The sequence below is a fragment of the Triturus cristatus genome, chromosome 5_2 (assembly GCF_964204655.1).
Source record: "Triturus cristatus chromosome 5_2, aTriCri1.1, whole genome shotgun sequence".
In the NCBI taxonomy this organism is placed as follows: Eukaryota; Metazoa; Chordata; class Amphibia; order Caudata; family Salamandridae; genus Triturus; species Triturus cristatus.
The window spans coordinates 480359663-480384151 of NC_140588.1; the positions used below are offsets into that span (position 1 = coordinate 480359663).

The following is a 24489-nucleotide window of genomic DNA, read 5'->3' on the forward strand; positions in this document are numbered from 1 at the left end:
TCCGCTCTGATACTGACCTTTATTTTACACAGCACTCCCTGAAATTAACGACCCTGGTCCTGAGGATGATCCGGAATTATTAAGGATCGAAACGTCGTCGACCGGTTCCCATCAGCTCCAAATCCTTTTGGCGCTCTTTGATCTTTTTGGTTCCCGAAAATTACTCCTTGAGAACTTTCAAATGAATAATTGAAATTGTTGCTTGGAACCTTGAATTTGTATATATTTTGTATTTACTGTGTTGCGCCCCTTGCTATGGTTTTATACACGTTGTCACTTGCGCCGTCACACTTATGTCACGAGCACATTGTACACTTTTTCCCTTAGGGTTGTTTTGGTAATTGGACCGTATAGTGCTGTTATAATTTGTTAATCTTCCCTTAATATATGACGCCTACGGGCGCATTAATCAAAAAAAATTTGCAGCCTCTTTTTTCTCTCTGTGTGTTTGTAATGTCTTGTACATACGACTACAAATAATCCAATAACTCCTACTGAGATACTGTTGCAATTACATTGCACATTTTAGTTGGGCTCATGACTTAATGCATACCTTTCTTTATTTGCTGTATATTCACATTACAGTAATGTGCTATCAATGGTGTTGAATTACATATTTTCTGGGGACTTCCTCGTGCTGCTGCACGCTTCTGCCGAAGGGACTGCCCGAGGTGCCGTTTCTGATTACTCACGCTCTCCTTCCTCTAAAAAAAAGAGACAAAAACAGGAACTGTCCGTTCAGAAGCCTGCAGAGCTCTCCGCAGCCGCGCGTTAGTGGGGGAAGCCGTACCGGTGCGGTGGCAGCACAACCCTCTCACGGGACACATACGGGCACAGGACAGAGGGCGGGCAGTTCTGCACCTCACAGGCTGAAGGCGGGTATGCACCGCAGGTCTGTGACAATCTCCTTAAAAGAAACGCGCACTCTCTTCTTACAGCACGTCAGCCCCTACCGCAAAGGAGGAGATATACGAGGCTGCAGCATCTTTAAGGCAGTAGTGACGCACTGCGTTCCATGAATTCCGACCAGAGGGCTCGCGATTTGAACATGACGCTCCTTTCACGCATCCCGTGACCCTCCGTGAGACGGGCTTGCTGCATTCGTGCTGACTACCCTTGCTTTTATCTCAGAGAAGTTATCCGCGAGCCATTGCACATCATACGAACAGTCACTGGCCCCGGGACTTTTCTGCAGCCCATCCCACACGCTTCACGTAACAGTGTTGCCCTTACACACACACCCTCTTAACAAACCCACACAGCTTGAAAAAAAAAATCAGTCATTCATTGCAAACTATAGATTGTTCTTAAATATATCTGCCACTCACAACGCCTCCGTCCCAGGAAGACATCTATCTGCTGCCCATCACACTCAGAGCACACTGTCTCTAAAATGAAGGCGCCTGTGATGGTCCTCGCAGGCCCACATGCCTCCCTGGCCGGTACTTTTCTCTTACTGCTGCTGCTTCAAGGACCCTCCTCCTGCTCTCCTGACTCCGTGGGGGGAATTGGTCAGCAGCCCGCCTCGCCTGCTTCCTGGCAGATCGGAAGAGGAGTCTCCTGTGCAGGTATGCAATGAGCTTTAAATCTCTGCCACTTATGTTCACAAATTAGACTTAAGCCAGGCCGGTTCTAGGACTCTGGATCTGGTAGGGCCATGAAGATACATGGATGGGCCAAGATGGTGCAAAAACCAACAAAGGGTTTCAGAAGATCTCCTGTTTCAGACACTGGCACCATGGGTCCAGTTTGGACAAGTCTGAGAAGTGAAAGTTGCTTATCATTAGTAATGTTGAGTGTAATTGAAGGGAACCAAGACGTGGCCTAGTACCCAATTTGTAATGTGTACTGAGCACGGAGTAAGGGTTCAGCCCATGCCCGTTCCTAGTGCCCTCTGCTGACACTGCAGGAAGCGCCCCATTGCTTCTAGCAGTCTCCTTAGAGGGAACTAGTGTTATGTATTATATTTAATTTTGTATTTTTCATGTGCTATGTAGATGTAGTGTTTACTTTTGTAATGTGTGGAGCACTGGCAGCTTCTCCACTGAGGCGGAGGAGCGTCGCCCCACTGCTTCTGTGCAGTGCAACAAAGGAAAATAAAATGATAATTACAGGATGTTATTATCATTTTATTTTTCTCTGTGGAGCCAGGTTGGGTGGGGCGGGGCTGGGCTTCTGTCACAGTGCAGGAGGAGGAATGGTATATGCACCTTAAGTGCGTATGACGGTTTTGCAGGCCGTCTTGGGCCGGCCAAACAGTTATGCGCAGTTAGCATGTTCTCCATCGGGCTGAAATGCACAGCCTGGGTGGAGATCATGAACAGGCTAGCAGTACCCATCTGAGCGCCGAACCAAAGTGCTCAGACCAATCACAACGCTGCTGTCATGGTGACAGCAGTGTTGCGATTGGCTTAGGGGAATCTGGGTGCTTCCTGCTTCAAGTAGCAGTGAAGAGCAGAAGACATTGAGAAGCATGCAGCGTGAACAGGTAAGTGATCTTTATTTTTATTTTTCATTCTCCCTGCCCCACCACCCCCGTTCCGCAGAATCTTTTCACTGGAACCTCTGGAGCAGTTGATTTCTTAAGCTGACGTTTCGTGTGAAGCTGCATATAGTGTTTCAACTGCATAAACTTTTACTTGAAAAGATGAAGACTCCGACTCTACAATTTTGGGCGATCTTCATTGTTGAAGTACCGTGATAGAAGAATCCGTGTTTGACAGCATTTTAATTTTTAGACCAATTACTGAATTTCAAGCAGCTTGATATTGAATGTTTGCGTACGGCGTTGAAGGAAATGTTTTCTGCAGCCTAGTAGTGTTTAGCTACTGGTAAATTGCTAATGCAACTTCACTGCATTAAAGGAACTTACTAGAAGACCAGCACCTGGGCAGTTGGAATCTGCAATGGCCTCAGCGTTTTTTCAAAGGAGCCTTCTCTCATGGAGGTGAAAGAGAGCGTGGAACCGTGGCATTCTGGAGGACATCTTTGTTTGTGCTCCACAGAGAATCTCAGTCGATGCGCATTGCTGAAACAAATGTGCATTTTCCTCATGCTTCACTTCATTCCGGGCATGGCTATACCTACATGGCTTGACGCACTACTTTCGACTTGCGGCCATATTGAAGGGAGAAGCACAGTTTGAAGTATTAAGCGCAGAGTTTGGCATTGATGTCTAGGATAATTTTTTTAATTTCTTGGCAGTGTATAAAAATAGAAGGCTGCTGTCTAACAGATCTACCAGGCTCTGCCAAAAGCGGCTGGGCCCAAAAAGCACATAATTTAGGATTGAGCCTATTGATTAAAATAATACAGTATTCTACTTATGTTTGCATAGTGAAGCGTACGTGATACACACTGCTCCGTAAATAGATATTTATCTATATTTTAAGTGGGTTGTCTGATCCGTGTTGTATAATACCATGGTGATGCAAATGTTTGCACTACAGCCTTTACAAGCATTCTGGGCTGCAGGAGGGAACCCATGCATGAAAGGTGTTGAGTGGAAGGCATATTTCCTAAACTTTGAGAGACAATCTGTGAGGAAGGCAAGATGAAACCTGAAGATTTTTTTACACTCAGTGGATCCAGAGGGATTAAAAGTGTATAAGAAGATGACAACATCTACTGGGGGGGTGGAGATTCAATTTTTTTTTAGATGCGTTAAGAGATTTTGATAACCATTTTGCCTCTAAAGTGTGTTTAGGAATCATAAGATACAAGTTTTTCCAGAGGAAGCAAGAGTTGGGAGAAACTGTTTATGTGTATGTAGCAGCATTAAAGAAACTAGCAGGGAATTGCAAGTTTGATCATCTCCAAGAACAACTCATTCATGATCAGGTTGTGATGCATTCCCGTGATCCGGCTATTCAAGAGAGATTATAGATCAATGGGGATGCAGAACTTAAAGATATTCTAGCTATAGTAAGGAAGGCAGAATTATCCAGTCACAGTGCTAAAGCTCTTAAAGCAGAATCTAAGGGCGCTGCTGAAGAAGTTGTTGGGAAAATCAAAAACAAGGGAGTGAGTAAACAAAAAAAGGAAAGCGTAAACTCTCATGATTTGGCAAAAAGAAAGGGTCTAAAGTATTACCCTTGTGGCAATAGTTCACTTCTGGCATCAAGTAAATGTTGCCCTGCTGTGAAACAAAGGTGTTCTGCATGTGGGATGATAGGACACTATGCAAGAGTTTGCAAGAAAAATAAAGGATTTAAAGTGAAGTGTGTTGATGAGGGCACCTCTAGTGAGGATGAGAGTTTGGAAAAAAAAGGTGATGCATTGCAAAGTTGAGGGTGAAATGGGAAAAGATCAATTTGTGTTAAACATCAAAGGCAATACGTGTGAGGTTAAAAAGAAACATGTGAGCTCAGTGACCATTGGAGGTATGTCAGTACAAATGTATGTTGACTCTGGTTCCCCAGACACGAATATGAGGAAATATGGAATGCCAAATTTAAACGGAAAATGGAGGACAAACTTCTGACACCAGATATCAGTCCAGAAGGGTATTCTGCGGAAAAGATAGACATGGTTGGTTACAGATCATTGGTATCTAGCTTTAAGAACAGAAAGTCTATTGGAAAGTTGTATGTGGCAAAGAAGGGTCCCTCCGTGCTTGGGTGGAAAGACCAAGGTGACTTACATATTATTCTCAAACCAAATAGTCGTGACCCAGTTTTGATTAGAGGTGAGGGTGGGACTGTGTGAACGGAAATGTTGACAACGTTTCTCATGTTCTTCATTGGAAAGGTGAGTGTGTTAAAAGGTTTCGGGCACCGTATAGTTTTAATGACTGATGCTTGTCCAAAAATACACAGGGCAAGGGATATTCCTATTCTCATCTGGGATGAAATTGTGAAAGAATTGGATGTTAGTTTGTGTGGACATTATTGAACAAATTGAATCGTCCAAGTGGATTTCTCCCATTGTAGTGGTGAGACATAGTAACGGCAAGATTAGGTTGTGCATAGATTTGCGCCATCTTAATAGCAACATTGTAGTTGATAAATTCTCTTTACCAAAGATCTCAGAGATGCTAACACTTATATAGGGTGCTAAATGGTTTTCTACTATAGACTTGTCTGCAGCATACCACCAGATTCTTTTGGATGACGAAGGGAAAAAGTACACTGCTTTGATTATTCCCACTGGGTGTTTCCAGTACAAAAGGATGTTTTTTGGCCTGGCATCCGTGGCGGCTATTTTGCGAAGTCTTATGTATCAGTTATTTTGAAAGCGCACAAAGGTAAGGTGTTTCCAGGATGATATATTAGTCTTTAGAAAGATACGACTGAACAAGACAAGGTTTTGGATGAAGTTTTGGGTGATCTGGAGGAGAAGGGTTTGACCGAGGAGCACTCCAAGTGTGAATTCAGAGTTCAGTTGGTGACTTATTTGGGTCATGTTCTATGTGGTGATGGTGTTGCAACTAAGCCCCAGCTGGGGGATGCGATAAATAATGCTGTGGATCCAGTCAACAAGGATAAAGTTAGATATTTTCTAAGCATTGTGGAATTTTATGCAAAATTGTGACAGGATTCTCAGGCAGAGTATACATTATAAGACAGTTGCTCAAGAACTAAGTTAAATTCCTGTGGTCAGTAGTATGCAAAAAGGAGTTTCAGGATGTCAAGAATGCTATTGTGCAGGCTCTAGTACTAAGTTGTTTTGATTCGGTTGTCTGAGTGTGGTCACTGTGGATGCAAACAATAAAGGGTTGGGAGGCGTTTTGCCTCAGATCAATGAGCATGGTAAGGAAACTATTATTGCATATGCATATGCCTCTAGAGCTTTATCTCCAGTGGTAGAGAAATTCTTATTCATTGAGAAAGAGACACTAGCCAGTGTGTGGGCTTTGGAGCATTTTCACCCTTTTTTGTGCAGCAGTCAATGCACTGTCATGTCTGAGGGTCTTTAAAAGGATTGTGCAAGAATTGCAAGAATTTCAATGCGCCTACAAGATTTCATCCATAAGGTTGGCTATGTGCCCGTAAAAGTAATGTTTTGGCCGATTTCTTATCCTGCATGCCCTTGGGCATGCAAGATTGCAATGAGAATGAATGGGATAAGTTATACATTGCTCTAATTCATGATGAAGGTGCCTCTGGTGTGAAAGAAGAAAAATGGAAAGAAGAATATTTAAAAGATGAAGACTTACAGCTGCTCATCAAGTAGGGGGGTGCAGTGTTGGCCTGGGAAATCTATGATTTCAAAGAGCTTGAAACAATTTTGGGAGATAAAGAGTGAGAAATTTGGGCATCCACATACACCTGAGCCAAGATCAGATGCTGCGCCTTAATTATGGCTGCGCAATAACAAAGCTTGAGTCACAGGTGGATAAATGGATACGGCTTCCTTTATCCATGCCAGGTAGAATCGCTATTATAAAGATGATAGTGCTCCCTAAATTTTTATATTTTTTTAATAATATCCCCATACCCCTCACTCAAAGCTTTTTTGCCACGTTACGATCCCATTTGGTAAGATTGGTCTGGGGAGGCAAGGAGCCCCGGGTCCAGTGGAAGATACTCACTCTCCCGTATGATAGAGGCGGACTTGGAATACCAGATTTTTATCTATATTACCTGATCGCACAATGCGCGCATGCTTACACTTGGTACCACCCTGATGCGCGGATTCCATTCTTGCGCCCGGGAGCGGACTTTGTGCTTCCTGACCGCTTAGCAGCGGTACTACCTAGAGGCGAACCCAGAAGTCCGGTTGACATACAAACGGTATCGACCACTAGCTGGGCCTGGAACAGGCTCCTACGCTACATAGGTCAATCCACTTTATATTCCTCTGCTCTCCCATTGCCAAATGCACGATGGCTTCCCGTAACCGGCGAGAGGCTCGTGCAACGCACATTGACTAAGTTTGAAATCACCAAGATGGGTGATTTGTACCCGGGCGGGCACATATTCTCAGTCTCGGAGGAGGCACGCTTCCGGGACGCCACTTTCATGTACAAATTTCTTCTCAACCGGCTTTATTTAACAGCAAGATCTGAGGTGGGGGGATTCCCATTGGAGCCTGAATCCTTCGAGCCATTGACTCTCCTCATTGAAAAGGAAACAGGGGCACATATAATTTCCAAATTGTACAAACTGTGCATAGCACAAGTTCCCTGCAGGGACGAGAAACTGCGTTTGGAATGGGAGGCTGACCTGGGACGTCCTATTGCGGATGATCAATCGTCAGCCTGCTGCAAGGTCACCCAAAAGACGCCATAAGCTGTTACATTATAAGTTTTTTCGTAGAAGCTACATGACACCGGCAAAACTACATACTATTGACCCGAAGAGGCCACACACGTGCTGGAAATGCGGCGCCCCACACGCTGATTTTGCCCATATGACTTGGTCCTGTCCACGCATACACCTGTATTGGGTACAGATACACAAAATTCTGGGGGAGATGCTTGGGCTTACGTTGGTTCCTACCCCGGAGGTGGCATTGCTGGGGTATATGGTCAACTTTCCCAAGTCGGCTCGGAGGTTGGCTTCCATATGTTCTCTGCTAGCAAAGCGAGAGATTGCGCTGCGCTGGGGGGGCGGGGCGGTTCCCACGACCCAGGCATGGCTAACTGATTTGGCCTTTTGCAGCATAAACAGCGAGATTTATTCTAGCCTACTGCCCAGCGTAGCACGCCCTAAAGATATCTGGGGTCCCTACAGACTGTATATAGCGACTCTGCCCACTTCCACTTCCTCTCATTCCGGCTCCGGGATTGTGCCCACAGGGGTTGGTGAGCTCAGGCGACGGGAACACTGTTTAGCCGGGCGGGCAATGTGTTAGTGGAGGTATCATCAGGCTCTCCCCTGGACAGGTACAGATGGCGGGTAATGTCGTAATCAAATAGCATAAGAGTATGTATGTGGAGATGGCTCTCGGAGAAAACCTGTTAGGAGACTGGGCTACCCTAGTGACATTGGAAAGGTGTGACAGGTCCGAAGAAGGCTGCAAGGACAAGGGTGCTATTAGCGCAGAGCTAGGAGTGTATATTGAAAATGGAGGCAGATGTGTTGTCGTCGGAATGTATATTGCACACCAAAGACTAATGTAACTACTGATGTGATTTTATTGTTGATTTAATTATAAAAGATAAATAAAGTTTAAAAAAAAAAAAGAAAAAATCGTTTTTTCATGATTATGGTTTTACTAATCAGTTGTGTTCCCCCCGAGTGAATTTTGATTCTACCATTATAGCCAGGTTGATTTTATTAACACCCAAACACATTAGTGTCATTAGTTTCACTATACAGAGTTTGCCAGTGAAGCGCTACTTTCGTTTTTTTGCCTTCCTTTGAACAGCATTGTTTTACCCATGTCGTGAAGTGCACCAATCCTGGAGGTACTGCAATAACTGGTTGATGCGGGGAGTGGAAAACAAATGTCTACCGTGGCTCTGTGTTCATGTATGTGGTCTTTTTAAACCATACTGCTTAAGTTTTGTAAGGATATGAGCAATGGACATTGAAATGGGTCACTTCCGGGTCCTGTAGTGTTGTCCTTAACTTTCCAGGCAGAAGAACTCACTGATTTCTGAATAGTGTGTGTAAAAGCTTTAAGGTAACTATGTTGTTCCTGCTTACATTCACATGCTTTACATAATCTTGCATTCCCTATAAGTGTTTGCTTTTTCCAGGATGTTGTTACTTTTTTTTAGGCAGCATATTGCTCTTGTCTAGTGTGTAATTTGAACGGAGTCGCATCCAGGTGTTTATAGCGGGCAAAATTGGATTGTAGTGGACGGCAGTGCAAGTTTCTCTCAGTGGGGCAGTATGGTGTTCAGTGGGGGAGAAGATGTGGCACTATGGTCATAGCTGCCGAATTTGAAACTGGGGAACCAGGTTAAGCCTTCATGACTAGTTCCTCAGACCACTCTCCTGAGGGAGCACATTTTCATGCTAGACCTTTGAAGGCCCCGCAAGACCTTTGAAGACCTGGTGTCTTAGCACCAGCAGGTGAACCCTAGCAGTGGCAAGTGTGGGTTAACCTTGAAGGCTTGTCAACCACAATCCATACTGAAGTTCTCCTCCAGTCTTGCGATAAGGCCTATGAAACAGCACACCCTATAGCAACAGTGACTCTGTCACTGAGGTCACAGGACCCTTGAGAAGGCACGGCCTTAGGGCGGTGTGATCAGTGTGACCACATCGGGTGCTGACTTTTGGTGGGGGCATCATGTTAGCAAATATATTATGGTTTTAAAAGCACTTGCTGCCTCTTTCTTGGCATCCAGTAATTTTCGGCAACAATAAAAATGTCACGATAACTCCGGTGATTACTGTTCTTCCTAGAGAGGGATCGGAGTTTTGTCTAGTGGAAGTTTTGGCTCATAGAAAGGTAGCGCAGAGGATTAATGTGCCTCCTGTAAAGAACATGTACCATGCAGACCACAAAGTGCACATAATGTAAATTGGTCAGTGTGTTACTGCTTTTGTCAGAGAGGTCCTTTTCTTACTTGTAGTTTATAAGTTAAAATCCTAACATAGAACAGTGAGGTATTAACTGTCATCTAAGAGCTGCATGCAAACTGCACGGTATAAATTAGAGCATTTTGGTTCCCCCCAGTCTTTGATTATCCTAATGTTGCAAAAAGTGTTCACTTGGATAGAAATTAATTCTGATTAATAAAGAGAACCCCCAACTATAGTATTACATTTTAAATTATGAATTTGTGTTTCTCCAGACCAATCACTATTAAACTATACTGCTTAGTAGTATGGTTGCCATGTGACTCCTACACCTTGTAGTCCTTTATATTATGTAACATTTCCTATACAGTGATTTACACACGTATAATTGATTGTCTCTGTGCAATGTGTGTGATGTAAAGTGCTCTGACACCCCACACTGGTAAGAGTAGCACTGTAAATCAAATTAAATGCATCTGAGAGAGAATGTGGTTATGCAGACTTAAGGGGCACTATTAAAGGGTGGTAGTGGGGGAATCCGTGGCAGAGATGGTCATTGGGGTCGCCAACAAACATTGTTGCATAGGGTACCACCAGCGTTAAAGCCGGCCCTGCCATCGAGGCCAGTCTGCCTCACCCATTGGTACCTCCACTGGCCTTGTTGCAGCAGTAGAAGCTGCAACTCACCAGGGAGCGGCAATGCAGTATTTGCACGCACACCAAACTAAGTTCACAAACTTCACAGTCTCTCTGCTTCATGCACAAGCACTTTTAACATGTGCTGTCTGCTTTGGGGGCACTTTCATTATGCAGAAAAGGAGGTAAAAATGATGCCGCATTGTTGACTAAATTATGCAGCAAAAAAAAGGCTGCAGCGTAATGCAGTATATTTTCTGATACTTCATTATTTTCAATTTTTTCACATATGCTAACAGTCTCTGGAAAGATTTTGCCTCATTAGTACCAGCGTAACTTACAAATGCAGCAGTGAGAACGGTGATCAGTCAACCTTTGTAAAGGGCCTTCCACTTTGCAGCAACAAATTCTGTGATTGGAAACATATCCCACTTTGTGAATGCATTTTAATGAAAATAGCTCATATTAAACCTTAATTAATCATGTGTAGCCATTGGTTGAATTAAATAACATAATAAGCTGTAACTGGTCAGTGAAATGCTAAATACTAAAAATTTGGATGTTTTGCGCATTATGGCCACACCTCTGACTCCGCCCACTGATCAAATGCTTGGGTTATTCCCGCCCTCTGATTCTCCACCCACAGTTACCCTACTTTTTTCCCCCACTGTGACCACTATGTGTAGAGGCCTCTGTCTGGCCTATGTTCTAATTATTCTCCAGCATGGCTTTGGAAGTGAATTATAGAAGTACAGTTTGTGGGGCCCCTGCTGGGAGACACCCTTCCAGCCGCTACCATGCATCACCAGGAGAAAGTAAGTGACACGTTTTCCATTCTGCTGACATGCACCTTGGCTGGCAGGAGCATCAAATATTTAAGCATCTCCTACTTTTTTCTGATTTAACTTTGGGGTATTTTCTATTGCTGTTTTGGCGGCACCTTCATTGATGGTTAAGATAGGCTAACATTGAACTCTGCTGCTAACATCAGTCTCTCAGCCGGAAGTGTAAGTAGGCTTCTTTAAACACAGGCTGTGATGCCCGAGTGTTTTCACACATGCTTGCCTTAGACTTAGTTCAGTTATTTTCTACACCAGTCACAAATAGGGTAAACGCCTTACCTATATTAAAAAATATACCCAGTGCTAAGGGAGGATGTCAGTAAACAACTGCAGATGCCAAAACCGGTGTTCATACCACTATACCACTATGCCACACCTCCAAATTGTTTGGGAGGTTTGAGCACAAAAAAAGGCACCCAGTTTTCAACTACAAATTCTCTCTGCATTTACTTTCAACATTCAGTTTTACAGAAAAAATAATATTTTGTCATTTAGTTTCCCAGACACTGGACTGACATGGACACATTGCAGCATCAGACATGGCGTGATGCACATGCAGTACTTAATTTGTTTCCAAAATGTTTCACATGAAACTTCAGTGGTTTCCCACTTCGATCACTGGTGCCGCAACTCCTGCATCCCTCCTTACCTGCACAAGGTATCTTTAATATCCGAGCTGCCAAGTCTGGATGCGGTTAACATTCTCGTGCTTGAATATTGCTTAATTTATGAGGGTTATTACATAGAATTCGTCAAGGTGTCTTTGGTCAATGACATGTAAAACCATACCACCCATGAACGGTATACCCGCTGCTCTGCATCCTCAAGTAAACATGTTTCTCTGTGTTCGACCGTCCAGCCTCATGCTCTCCGACTCCGAATTTCAGCCTTTGGTGGTCAATAAAACAAATTTCAATGAGTAAGTTTATTATAACAAGTATACTAAAACACCAATGGACAGTTGAGCTTGTAAAGTGTGCCGCATCATGGACAATGCATTTATTATTTTAATGGTCACTTCATCCCTTTGAAAAACACTGGAAAACAGTACAGGCCTTCCAAGTAACACATTACATGTGACATTAAGGCAAATTGGATTTATCCCTGGGATTTACTAGAAAAATTAAATCTGCTATTGGCAGTGTATCAGTGCAGCCCGGAAATGTATCTCAGCTGCCCTTTCAACGTGGTGCTTTTCTCTCTTTTTGGTAAATGTTGAAAGCTTCAGTGTTTACAGGCCAGAACATTTAAAAGCAGAGCCTCAAAGCTCAAACTACAGATAATTGTGTCATTGTAACACCGACTATTCACAGGGGCTGCAAGTAAACAAAAAAAGTGTGCAAACAATTCTTAAAGATTTCAGTAGCTTTATGCTAAAATGCTATAAATGTTAATTTGAAAGTGGGTGTGCTCATGGAAATATTCCCATTGTTTACCCCGTATGTGTTTGATGGAAAAGCCCTCACACATACTTGGAAAGTGCTACCTTTCCCCCGAACATTGAATGTTATGTTTTTTCCAACCAGTTAAACACTTTAGATATGAAAGTGACAAAGTGAACATGAAACAATATCTTTGAAAGTAGGCTAATTGAATTTTAATATTATAAATTGATCAAAAAATGAACTGAAATGTTAATAGCACAATCAAGGAATATGAGTAGATGGGTGATCTATTAAATGCACTTGTAACCCAATAAATTACAAATGTGATTTTCACCCATTTTTCAGAAACACAAGTTTTATAAATATTAGCAGAGGGTTAGCCTCACAGAAATAGAAAAGGCAGAATGGAGAAAATGAGTTATTGCTTGTAAGGTGTAAATAGAGAAACAAGCATTGCCAAAGCCTTTAGGGCTGGTGGTAATATGCAATGTATGCAAACACAGGGTTTCACAAATGCACACACACATTATTTATGGAGTGTCACTTTGTAACCTGTGCATGGACCTCATGCTTGTAGAATAAAGAGCAGGACACAGACAGGTGGCATAGAAGGAGGAAGGTCCCACTGAAACACGACATATAGGGGGCAAAGAAAGAGGAAGGTTGCACAGGGACAGGCACAAATAGTCGGTGCACATTTGTGCATGCCTGTGTTTATGGCTGTTAGGACATTAAAGGCAGCGTTGTTGGCTTTGCTAATGCTTGTTTATTTTTCTCGGTGAGATGCTATAAGTACAAAGGATATATTAAACAAAGGTTACTAGCTCATTGTGCCAGAGGACTCAAACTGTACTTCAAAGAAGAGGTCCTTTCAGACTGAAACTGGTCTGGTCTTGCTAGTGGTCCGCTGACAGGAGACACAAATTAGTAGGGTGGGCTGGACAGTTTCTATTGAACAGGATCAAGACTGATTTACATATGGCTGGTCCTCGGCTATTATGGCACAGTGAACAAAAAAATTGACTAGATTATGGTCTAGAGTAATTACTTGTGACTTAGATTAATTCAAGCAATTCACTCATCACTTTTCTTAGTAATTAGAGATGAAGTCTCTGCCATAACCCCTACCTTACTGGCAGTTGTTGTGGCTTAATGTTCCTGCTGAATGTGGCATCTGTTGGCCCTGCTGTGGTTCCTTGTGTTGTGGGAATTGTTAATGTTGGTGCTGTTATCCCTGCTGTGGTTACAAGTATGGTTAATGCTGTTGCCTCTGCCTAGCTGCCAACTGTTGTTGTACATGCCTCCATAACAGCTGTGGTCATTGTGTAATCCCTAATGTGGTCACTGCTGTTGCAGCAGCTAAATACCCTGCCCTTATGAGAGCTGAAGTTGCTGGTATTGTCCCTGCTGCAGCAGCAGATGTTGGTATTGCTGTGCTACCTGCTGTGATTATAGTTGTGCGTGCTCTTGTGATAACTGTTGTCACTGCTGTGGTACCTGCTGTGCTGACAGCTGTTGGTGCTGCTGTTTTCCTGTCTGTAGTGATGGTTACAGCTGTGGATAAATCTGCTGTCAACACTGTGGTGCCTGCTGTGGTAGGAGCTAATGTTTTATTTTTGCTACTATGTTGGTAGCTGTACGGTCACAGCTGTTGTTGCTGCTGTGTTACCTTCTGTGGTAGAAGCTATTGCTATTGATGCTACTGTGATGACAGCTCTATTTGATGTGGGGGTCCCTGCTGTGGTTATAACTGTTTTCACTGACTTGGTCCCTGCTGTGCTTGCAGCTGTGGGTGCTTTCGTGGCTGCTGTTGCTGCTGCTGTGGTGCTGGCTATTGTGGCAGCCTTGGAAGCATGTGTTGTTGCTGCAGTCTGTCTTTGCTGCAGTTTTTCCTGCTAGAGAGGCAGCAATGGGTGCTGCTGTGATAGCTGTTATGATTAAAGCAGTGGTTGTTGATGTGTTCTCTGCCAAGGTGGCAGCTCTGGGCACGACTTTGGTTACATCTGTGATTTACCCTGTTGTGTTTGTTGTAGCAATAGCTATGGTTGCTGCTGTAGTCTCCAGTATGGCTGCAGATTTGGTGGAAGCTGTCTTAAAAGATGGCCCTTGATGTGCATGCAACTATTGTTAAAACTGATAATCCAGCTCCTCGAGGGCTCATGACAAGGATGAAATTAGGGAGAAATAGAGCACTGTCTAGGAAAATAGATACCCCTCACAGTTTAGGGCAGGTGCATATATTGACCCTGCTCCTTTTTCAGTCTACATTGCTGATGAACCATTAGCATTCATTCAGGTTCATTCTTTCCCACCTAAATTAGGTATGAAAGCCATTTCATCATTGTACTATGCTGAGGATACAGTTTTATTGCACCCTTCTCCGGTAGGCCTTCAGATGCAAATTTAAGCATTCTCAGAATATTGTAAATTAAATGATATATAAAAAATGTTTCCAAAAATAAAGTAATGGTATTTTCTAGAAGAATTGCTCAGAAAATAAGGCACAAATGTTGACTGAGCGGTGTTCAAGTATAGATGGTAAATGTGTATAGGTTTGTAGGCCTCTTTTTAAATATGATTTGAATTTAAAAGCTCATATAGATCACTAGGAAGCTCGATCTAAGGGTATTTATTGCTGGTGCATTACAAAGAACAGAGCCTGTATTGGGGCATAATTAAATAGAAGTACTTAGAGAGACCTTTATTGCAAAAATAGTTAGTTTTCCTTTGTATAGCTGTGCGGTCCAATACTAGGAAGTGGTTATTGAAGGTACGGCTTGGGAAGGTGCCTGCCTTTATACATTGGAAGCTGGCCAACCAGGATGGTGATGATATGTGCATCTGTCCTTTTTGCAGATATTCTCCATTGTCTCTATCTTATGTAATTGTATTTTTCACATATTTTGATAAAGAAAGAAGTGGTTTGTTACTCCCTGCTTTTAGAAGTTTACAGATGTGCAGGGTTTATGATTTCATGAATGTAATTTTAAAATGTAATAATATGAGACTCTGTCACTTTGTCGGGAAATGTTTATCATTGTCATCTAAACGGTTGGTCACATTGAATTGAATGTTTTTAGAGCTTGTATTTGTATCATGGTGTTTTATCTGATTATTGGATGTTATCGTGTGCTTCTGTGCTGGTTGTGTCCTTATTTGCTTTCTATTAATTAACCATGATTTAAGATAGCTATTTGTAGTCCTGATTTCAATAGAGATATATAAGTCTCATATTTGGTTGAATGACTCGTTGAAAATATTTTATGATATCGTTTAACCAATCACTAGGTGAAGATAATGGTGTAGATTTCAATAATGTGATTTTGTGGATTGGTATTTTGATTATAAATATTCATACTAAGTCGAAGCTTTGTGGGCTGTAAGGTATCAAATATTTTCAATTAATTGTTTTAGGTCTTAAGCAATGAAATGTATGCTATTCTTTTGTAGATTTTATGTTAAGAGTACAAACATGTATAGTTTGTATTGCCTTCATGGCATACTATTAAATCCAGTAATTTCATACCAATGTTGTAGCTTCTCTTGTTGCTTCGATACACTCTGCTACGTCTGAAGGTATTGTGGCTGATGCTGGTGCTTTCCTGGGCGGTAACTGTCATTGATGCTTTGGTCCTATCTGTGGTAGCAGATGTGATTACTGCTCAGGTAATTGCAGTGGTAGAAGCTTTGTTCACAAGCAAGTACCCCTTGTTGCAAGTGTGGTCATTGATGTTTTTCTTATCTGGTCCCTGCAGTGATGTAAATATGGTTGCTGCTGTATTCCCTGATATGGTATTAGCCGTGGGTGCTGCTTTCATCCCCTTTGTGGCAGTTACTGTTATCCCTACAAAGCTGACCATTATGGTGTGTGCTGTGCCTAGAGCTGTGGTTGCTGTTGTTGTACCTGTCATGGTGGCAGCTGTAATCTCTACTATGATAACAGCTATTGGTAAATATATCACAGCTGTGCACCCTGCTGTGCTTGTAGATATGGTTGAAAATATTGCTGCTAATATGGTGGTGGATGTGCATGTAGTTTTTTGGCTGTGCTAGTTGCAGCTGTTGTTTCTGCTGTGGTTCCTGCTGTGGTGGCATGTCTTGTCACTGCTATGGTTATAGCTGTTGTTGTTGTTATTGTCCCTGCTGCACTTACAACTGTGACCACTGCTTGTTGTACCTGCCTTGATGTTGTTGCTGTTGTTGGCCATGTCCATACCATGTAGCGACTCTGTTTTTTAACTATATTTTAACTATTTTCACAAAAGGAAGGAAATGGCCTCAAAGAGGTACTTTCGAAACTAATCATCACTGCAATAGTAACTATACAAATGTCACTGTAAACCTCACAGGCCAGCCAGAGTCTTGCTAAATACCTGCCTCAGTTAACAAATAAGTGTATTGAAACAAGTTTTACTCAAATTCATAGATTGAAATGTGTATTTTGTAAATCTCCTACCATGTGAAATATAAATAGACTTTCCTGTTTACAGTTTCTTTTTTTGTAAATTCTGATGGGGTTTTTTCAGTGTTTTTAATATCTTAAACAATAGTGGATATCATTGGTTACACATTTTATCCCATTAAAAACAACAGAAACAGTGTTTTCCAGTGTTTATGGAACATTTTGCTTTTAGTATTGCTTGCTTTCTGCACTGATAGTGCATGGTATATTGACAGTGTGCGTACAGTACATATGAGGTCCATATGCATTTTTACAAATCAAACTTATTGTGGTATACCATACAATACTTCTTCTCTTAGTCTTTGGTCATGCACACTCACTCTTTCCTTCCCATGTAAGCTTTTATCTGTGAAAAGGCCCTCTCAGCATTGGCACTTGAGACAAGCTACGCCAAAACTGCCAGTGCATAATTTGCTAACTCTGGCCACTGACATAGCTTTCCATCTGAAGCACATGAAGATTGCAATTCTCTGGGACAGGTTCAGCAACATATGTGTTGAACTGGCCGCATATGCCCTCAGTGTTATTGAAGTGCTCACAAATGAAGCAGTACTTTTCAAAGTCCGGAGAAAATTGATCTTTACGGAACGGATCTAGAACTTGTGCAGAGTACCACAGTGAGGCTTAGTTGACTTCAAACTCCAAGGTTGGTGAAGGGACATTTCTATGCATCATTGCAAGGCATTTCTCATGCATTGTAAGATAAAATTTCCTGAATTGCTCATCCACATTTCTTTGCTTACCAAGTAGCAAGCATTCTAACACGGAGCATGTTGCAGTACCAAAGTCACTTAAAGTGTCGCTCAGCTACTCTCAAGGAAATGTTTCACATCTGCTCCAATTAACTCTGAACACTTGGTAGATAAGGGTGTTTTCAGACTCTAGTTTTTTGATTATGTCTACTACAGCAGTCATGTTTTCTCGTAAATTTCTCAAAAGCAGGAGAATGCAACCGAAGATCCTCACATTTCTTGCCTTTGCCATTATCACTAAGCAAAAAGTCTGTAAATGTTTGCCACATGGATAATATTGCATTCAGAGCCTCTGGGGCTGAGAATCACTGGCTAATTGACACAGTTGGGATGACCAGAATGGACTACAAAGTCAATAGCATTCTTCATTAACTCTGAAAATTTTAATGATGCTTTCTGCATACCATCTAGAAAGTGGCCAGGATCTCTCACAGGGGCGGCACTTCAGCTCAGGTATCGATTTTTGACAGTTCATCACACAATATTTTCATATACGTAGCTAAATCACTGCATATACTAACAACATCACTCCAATCTTTGTTGAACTTGGTACGACATTTTGCAGAAGCATTCTAATTAATACTGCATTCTATGTTTTCCAAAAGACTGGTTTCACCACTAGCCCAGATGCTTGTTGACAGCACTCTTTTCGCATATAGCTGTCATAAAACTAGCATTGAATGTTTAAAGCCTGGGGTATTTGGCACATCACTTACTATCAATACTGACTCGCTAGAAAAGAGAGCTGATGTATCAAAGGCTTTTACCCATTCTCTGTCGGTAAATGTGATGGTACATATTGGAAAAGATTCTTATGAAAGCAGCCATTTTGCCTATCAGGGAAAGAATCAAACATAGCCAAAATATCAAATATGATTTTGATATTTCCTGATTCCCTACAGTTTATAGAAAATAATTAAATAAGACATAAAACATGCTTCTATTCCCTGCATCTTTAGACCAAAGACCGCAAAACTAAAAAAAAGTAAAAAAAGAAGAAACAATATTTTAGTGACATCCTTAAACAACAAAACTCAAGCCCAATAATGTTAGGCCAGTATTTCTTGCTGCTACCTTGTATAACAATGTTACATTGTATTGGCCCCTTAAAGAAGAAATTACTTTCACTCTCATTTTCCTTTCTTTGATTAACATTTAGTCTGTGGTTGTGCAGGTGTTTTTTCAGTGATTATGTGTTAACACTGGTGAGGGCTATTTCCCTTTTGGTGGGGTTTTATCAGTTTTTATAGGTTTAAACCTAAAACAGGATAGTCTAAATATAAAGGAAAATTGCAACCGTTTTCTAGTCTGTGTTTCCAGAAAATTTATACATACAAAGTATGAGCCCACATTGATATAAAAGGCAATGAAAAATATTCTCCCCTTATGAACATACAATTGTCCTGCATGTATACACCCCTACATATTGTCAGAGGGCTTGTTTATATATGGTGTCCCCCAAAGTCACCTACTGTTTGACAGAAACGAAATCAAGTAATCTTTCTCTCTTGCCTATTATGACCATTTCTTTTTTTAATTTATCTTTTTATTTTTAACACAGCCGTAAAAATGCAGTGCAGTGAATACATTTCAGAGTGCAACACATTAGAATGGTACACAGCAACATAGCATGGTGAAAAATTGGCTATCAAGATTACATAACATACTTTGCATCTCCAGGACCCTGACCCAAATGTGTCCCTGTGTTCGCAGTAGGCAGTCCAGCCACCCCACACCTGTTCCCATTTTTTGGGTTAACCCCTGCTTTGGTACACCACTACTTTGGCCGGCAGGTACCATTCCATGTCTTTCTCCCATTCATGAATCCCAGGAGGGGTCAGTGCACCCCACAACCTTGCCACATTTATTTTAGCCACCCCAGACCCCACTTCTAGCCATAACCTCGTATATTTGGACCAGTCACTCTTCCCGTGTATGATGTGACCTCAATTACCACAACCCTTGACATCAATCTCATCACCTTCTTCTAGAAGGTCTGGATAACTGGGCATGCCCACAGAATATGTAGAAATGTGCCCTCTTGCCCACAGCCCCACACGCTGTGATAGGTAGTTGCTCTCCCTCTCTTATTTAATGAGTGACAGGACCTGGGCAAGCTAAGGACCCGGACCAGTCTAAATATGGTTCTTATTGCTATAACTCTGGGGCCTGCAACACCTCACCCCATTCCTTATCATCCTTCTTCCCCAGATAAGCTGCCCACTTATTGCTCAGGGAAACCAGTTCATCCGGGACTTTGTTCAATATCTTCCTATACGTTAGTGATATGGCCTTGTTCAGTATAGGATTGATTAGAAGCCTGTCCTCCAAGGGGGAGGACTCTTCCATCTGTTATTATGTCCATTCTTGTGACAGTTCTGAGGGAAACAACACCTTTTGTATGTAGTTAAATGTGCCTTAATGATAGGAAAAATGGATTGGCTTCATCAAGACCAGGCATACTTTAATATAATCCAAGTAAAAAATTCCAATTGACAGCATGGTCCCTTCAATTAATTTGTAGTAGCCATCTTGCTTTTAAACATTATATTTTGTTTAATAATTGATACAGACTACCCTTTAGGGATTGAATGGAGCTGTTGTTTACATCAGCAGGTAAGGGAAGGCAAGGTGAAATGTCTGTCAATGCTCAAACCTTAAATTAAATTCATAAGCAGGATCGTTCTTTGAGAGCGAAGTTGTATCCAGCTGAATGACAAGGGAGTTCCAGCAGGATCCTCTAAGCACAGATAGTTTACCCTGATTCAGCAATTGAAATTTAGTCAACAATTAACTTCTCAGGTAAGATACACTGATGTGCATTGATTATATGTGTAACAACTCCTTCCTGATATATTGATGACATTTGTTAAATTGCACTTTTCCTATCGCAGAGGCAACCTTGGGAAGCCATTGCAAATGCCAGAACGAGAACATCATATCTCGCTCTCAATTCTTTCCATGCCATACAGAGATGAGCTCTGCAAAATACCGTTCTTTTTTTTTTGCAGAGTTTTATATAGCGCAAACTTGACCCGAATCCAATCAGGTAACAGAGCGCTTTACATTGCACCAGTTACTTTACATGAGGACACACATTCATATTTTTTGTTAGGCACGGGGAGATTAAGTGATTTGCCAGAATCACAGGATGTTCAGCGTCATTGCCGAGACTCGAACCCAGTTTCCCAGGTCCAAGGTCGAGCGCCCTAGCCGTTAGGCCAACTCCTCTGCCCAATTTTTGTAATTATTAGTAACAGAAGCTTGAGCTTGTATTAATGCTGTAGCAATGCTTACACATGACCTGATCAAGATGGAGTTGGTTTCGTTTTTGCGTTTGCAATCATGGGACCCAAATGGCCACATCTAGTGAATGTGTGCAATAAAACATTGTCCTGGATAAAACATGTAATATCATGGTGTGTGTCCCATATTTAAAATAAATAATACACATATATATTTATTTAAAAAGAGTGGATTTGGGGGATATAAATCTATGTATATATATATATAAATTCACTGAAAAAACCATAGGTTTCAGGGGTGTTATAGTTAGCTGGACATTTCCCTCGTACAAAACCCTAGAAATTCCAATGTTATAGTTAGTTCAGCTAACTATAACTGCGCCCCCGCAATGCACTGCTGATGACGTCACATATTACATCACTCATGACGTGGTTAGTGACATCACTGATGACATCACTGATGACATCTCAAATGACATCACTGATGACATCACTGATGACATCATCCATTGAGTATGTGTTTCTGAACAGTTTTATTATGTTTAATATATATAGGGAAAGGCCTGTTGAAGAATAAGTGGGTGTACAAGTGTGTGAATGGATGATTTTCTAGGTGCGTAACTGACTCTATAAGTGAGTCATTAAATGTATCTTACTGCAGACTAGTGACTAAACTGTGTGAATGTCTGTATGTGTCTGTGTGTTGGTGTATAAGTGGCTGCATGGTTTTGTGAATAGCTATATGAGTGTCTATATGGGTTATTGATTGGTTGTCTGAGTATCTGTATGGGTGCCTGAGTGTTTGTGTGGGTAGGGTGTGTGTGACTCTGTGACTAGATGTGTGAGTGGGTGATTCAGCGGGTGCATGGTTTTAAGAGTGCATCTGTGATGGACTGTATGGTTGGGTGAGTGTATGTATGGGTGTGTTAGTGATTGAATGTATATCTCAGTTGTACATGTGTCAGTAACTACATATGTGAAATGCAGTGTATATGTGTGTAAGAGTAAATAACTATCTATATGTGAGAGTGTGTGATTTTGGGAGTGGCTGTATGCGCCAGAGTGCAAAGATATCTGTGTCATGTGCAGTTTGTTTTTCTGCAGGAAGACACAGAATTTGTTAGTATTTTTATGAGTAAGTGAACTTGAGTGTGTTTAACTGTACAGGTGAGTAAATTGGACTGTGATTAATTATTTGCATGACTGACTAGATGTGTCAGTACCTCAATGGATGATTGGCGGTGTGCGAGTGTCTATATAGGTGTATAAATCCACAGAGTGACTGTAAGTATGAGTGACTGTACAGGTGAGTGAGTGGACATGTATGTAGACCTAAAAGTCAATGAGTGGGTGTGTAGTTATTGGTATTGGAGTATCTATGGTTGTCAAAATGGCCATTTGAAATTTTGAGTCGGTGTATCAAAGGTTATATTAGGGTGTGAGAAGATGCACTAATTTATCACATGGATGACGTCATCAGTGATGTCATTAGTGATGTTATTTGAGATGTCATCAGTGATGTCATCAGTGATGTCACTGACCATGTCATGAGTGATGTAATATGTGACGTCATCAGCAGTGCATTGCGGGGGCGCGTGTTATAGTTAGCTGAACTAACTATAACATTGGACTTTCTAGGGTTTTGTATGAGGGAAATGTCCAGCTAACTATAACACCCCTGAAACCTATGGTTTTTTCAGTGAATTTCTAAGGTTTTTTAAATGCCAATTCCTAACTATAACGCCCCTGAAACCTTTGGTTTTTTCAGCCAGGCAAACACTTCAGGGGATAACGTCGCTGCTGAGAAACCTACCTTCTCATTTGCTGCCAAACGATTTGCCTGTTCCCGCCTCCCGCCGCCGCAGTTCCAGCCATCGCGGCCGCGGAGTGGAGGTGGGAACTACTGATCCCAGGCTCCCTAGCGGCAGGAAAGCCGCCAACGCTGTTTCTGCGCCCGGAGGCGCACTTAAGAGAAGCCTAGCCTCGGCAGAGCGGGCGCCAGGCAAACACTTCAGGGGATAACGTCGCTGCTGAGAAACCTACCTCCTCATTTGCTGTCAAACGATTTGCCTGTTCCCGCCTCCCGCCGCCGCAGTTCCAGCCATCGCGGCCGCGGAGTGGAGGTGGGGACTACTGATCCCAGGCTCCCTAGCGGCAGGAAAGCCGCCAACGCTGTGTCTGTGCCCGGAGGCACACTTAAGAGAAGCCTAGCCTCGGCAGAGCAGGCGCCAGGCAAACACTTCAGGGGATAACGTCGCTGCTGAGAAACCTACCTCCTCATTTGCTGCCAAACGATTTGCCTGTTCCCGCCTCCCGCCGCCGCAGTTCCAGCCATCGCGGCCGCGGAGTGATGGGGGGGGGGGACTACTGATCCCAGGCTCCCTAGCGGCAGGAAAGCCGCCAAAGCTGTTTCAGCGCCCGGAGGCGCACTTAAGAGAAGCCTAGCCCCCGCATCGCGGGATCGCGCGCGGGTCGCGCCGGGCTAAGCCCGGGCAAAGGGCGGGCCGTCCGTGGCTGTCAGGGGCAGACAGAGGCAGGGCCGGGCCACCCCTCGTAGCTCTGCCATAAAGACACCGGGAAGGAGAGGTACGTTACATGTGAAAATGTTACGCCCGCGTAGACACCAACATACACGGACTGATTCTTACCTGCCTAAGTAAAGGACATATAGTGGATTACTGGATAAAGTGGGACCTTGCATTAAGTGTTTACCACAACCTTTCCCTCAAGTATGGAAAAACGTAAATGTGCGGTGGGCACACTAGACGCCTACTTACTGAGAGCCGAATCTATCATAGATCAGGAAATACTATCCACCGAGAGGAGGCTCTCGCTTGATCCATCCAGCAGACCAACTAGAGATTCTGACACCACCAGTTCCTCCCCATTAAATAAAACACCTAAAATGATTTTTTCTCCTGATCCCCTGAACACCTCCCCTCAAAAATCACCTGAGATCATAGAAGTACTCTCAAATATTACTCGCTTTCAAACAAAAGGACCCTTAACTCGGGGGAAAAGCAAACAAAAATCGAACGGAGGGAGGGGAGCAACTATAAAAGAGCGCCCCCCAAAAAAAGAGGGGAAGATTCCATCTCGCCCAGTCCTACGCAATATAGGAACGCAGACAGAGGAGAACCACCTAAACTCCGTCGCATATTTAGAAACACACACCGCGACAATAGGGACGATTTCCAAACATTGTGAAAAATCATTACAATCAGTAGTGAATCGAGCATTGGAAGAAAAAATGGGTGAAATGATTTCCATACTCTCCTCAGTCTTTGAAGATAAATTCGCCCGATTAGAAAAACTGGTAACTGATAGTAAGTCACGAATTAATTTACACAGATCCCAAGCTGACAATAACCAACCTATCCCTCAAGAGCCAAATCCTATATCACCCGCTAAGGAACGCCCTAATAATTCCACAACAAACACTCACACCTTCCCTTCTATAGTAACACAAGACAACACTCAGGGAACAAAAGGAGACACTAGAGCATTCAGAACAGCAGAACAACCAATAAGAACCTACGAAGGACTCCAAAAGGAAAAAACGACTCCACCCAACTCTCTTCCCCAACCAAACCGAGACCTTCTAAATCTGCCACCTGCTGCTTGTCCCTACGCTCTAGTCCTAACAGGCGTTCCACCCTTAAATAAAGGATCAATAGCAACATGGACCTCACTCAGAAATAAGGTCACGGACTGGCTTATTAAACATAAATATTTTCATCCAAATCAC

The 24489-nt window shown here is 42.5% G+C and overlaps 1 protein-coding gene across 1 annotated transcript in view; it reads left to right on the plus strand.

The window, feature by feature from the left end:
• Nucleotides 1-736: 736 nt before the first annotated feature.
• Nucleotides 737-24489, plus strand: part of AOAH (acyloxyacyl hydrolase) — a 780853-nt gene continuing 757100 nt past the window's right edge. The window contains exon 1 of the mRNA XM_085607471.1: nucleotides 737-1568. Within this exon, the coding sequence (XP_085463597.1) occupies nucleotides 1394-1568 (175 nt within the window). The 5' untranslated portion in view covers nucleotides 737-1393. The remainder of the gene's footprint in view (nucleotides 1569-24489) is intronic.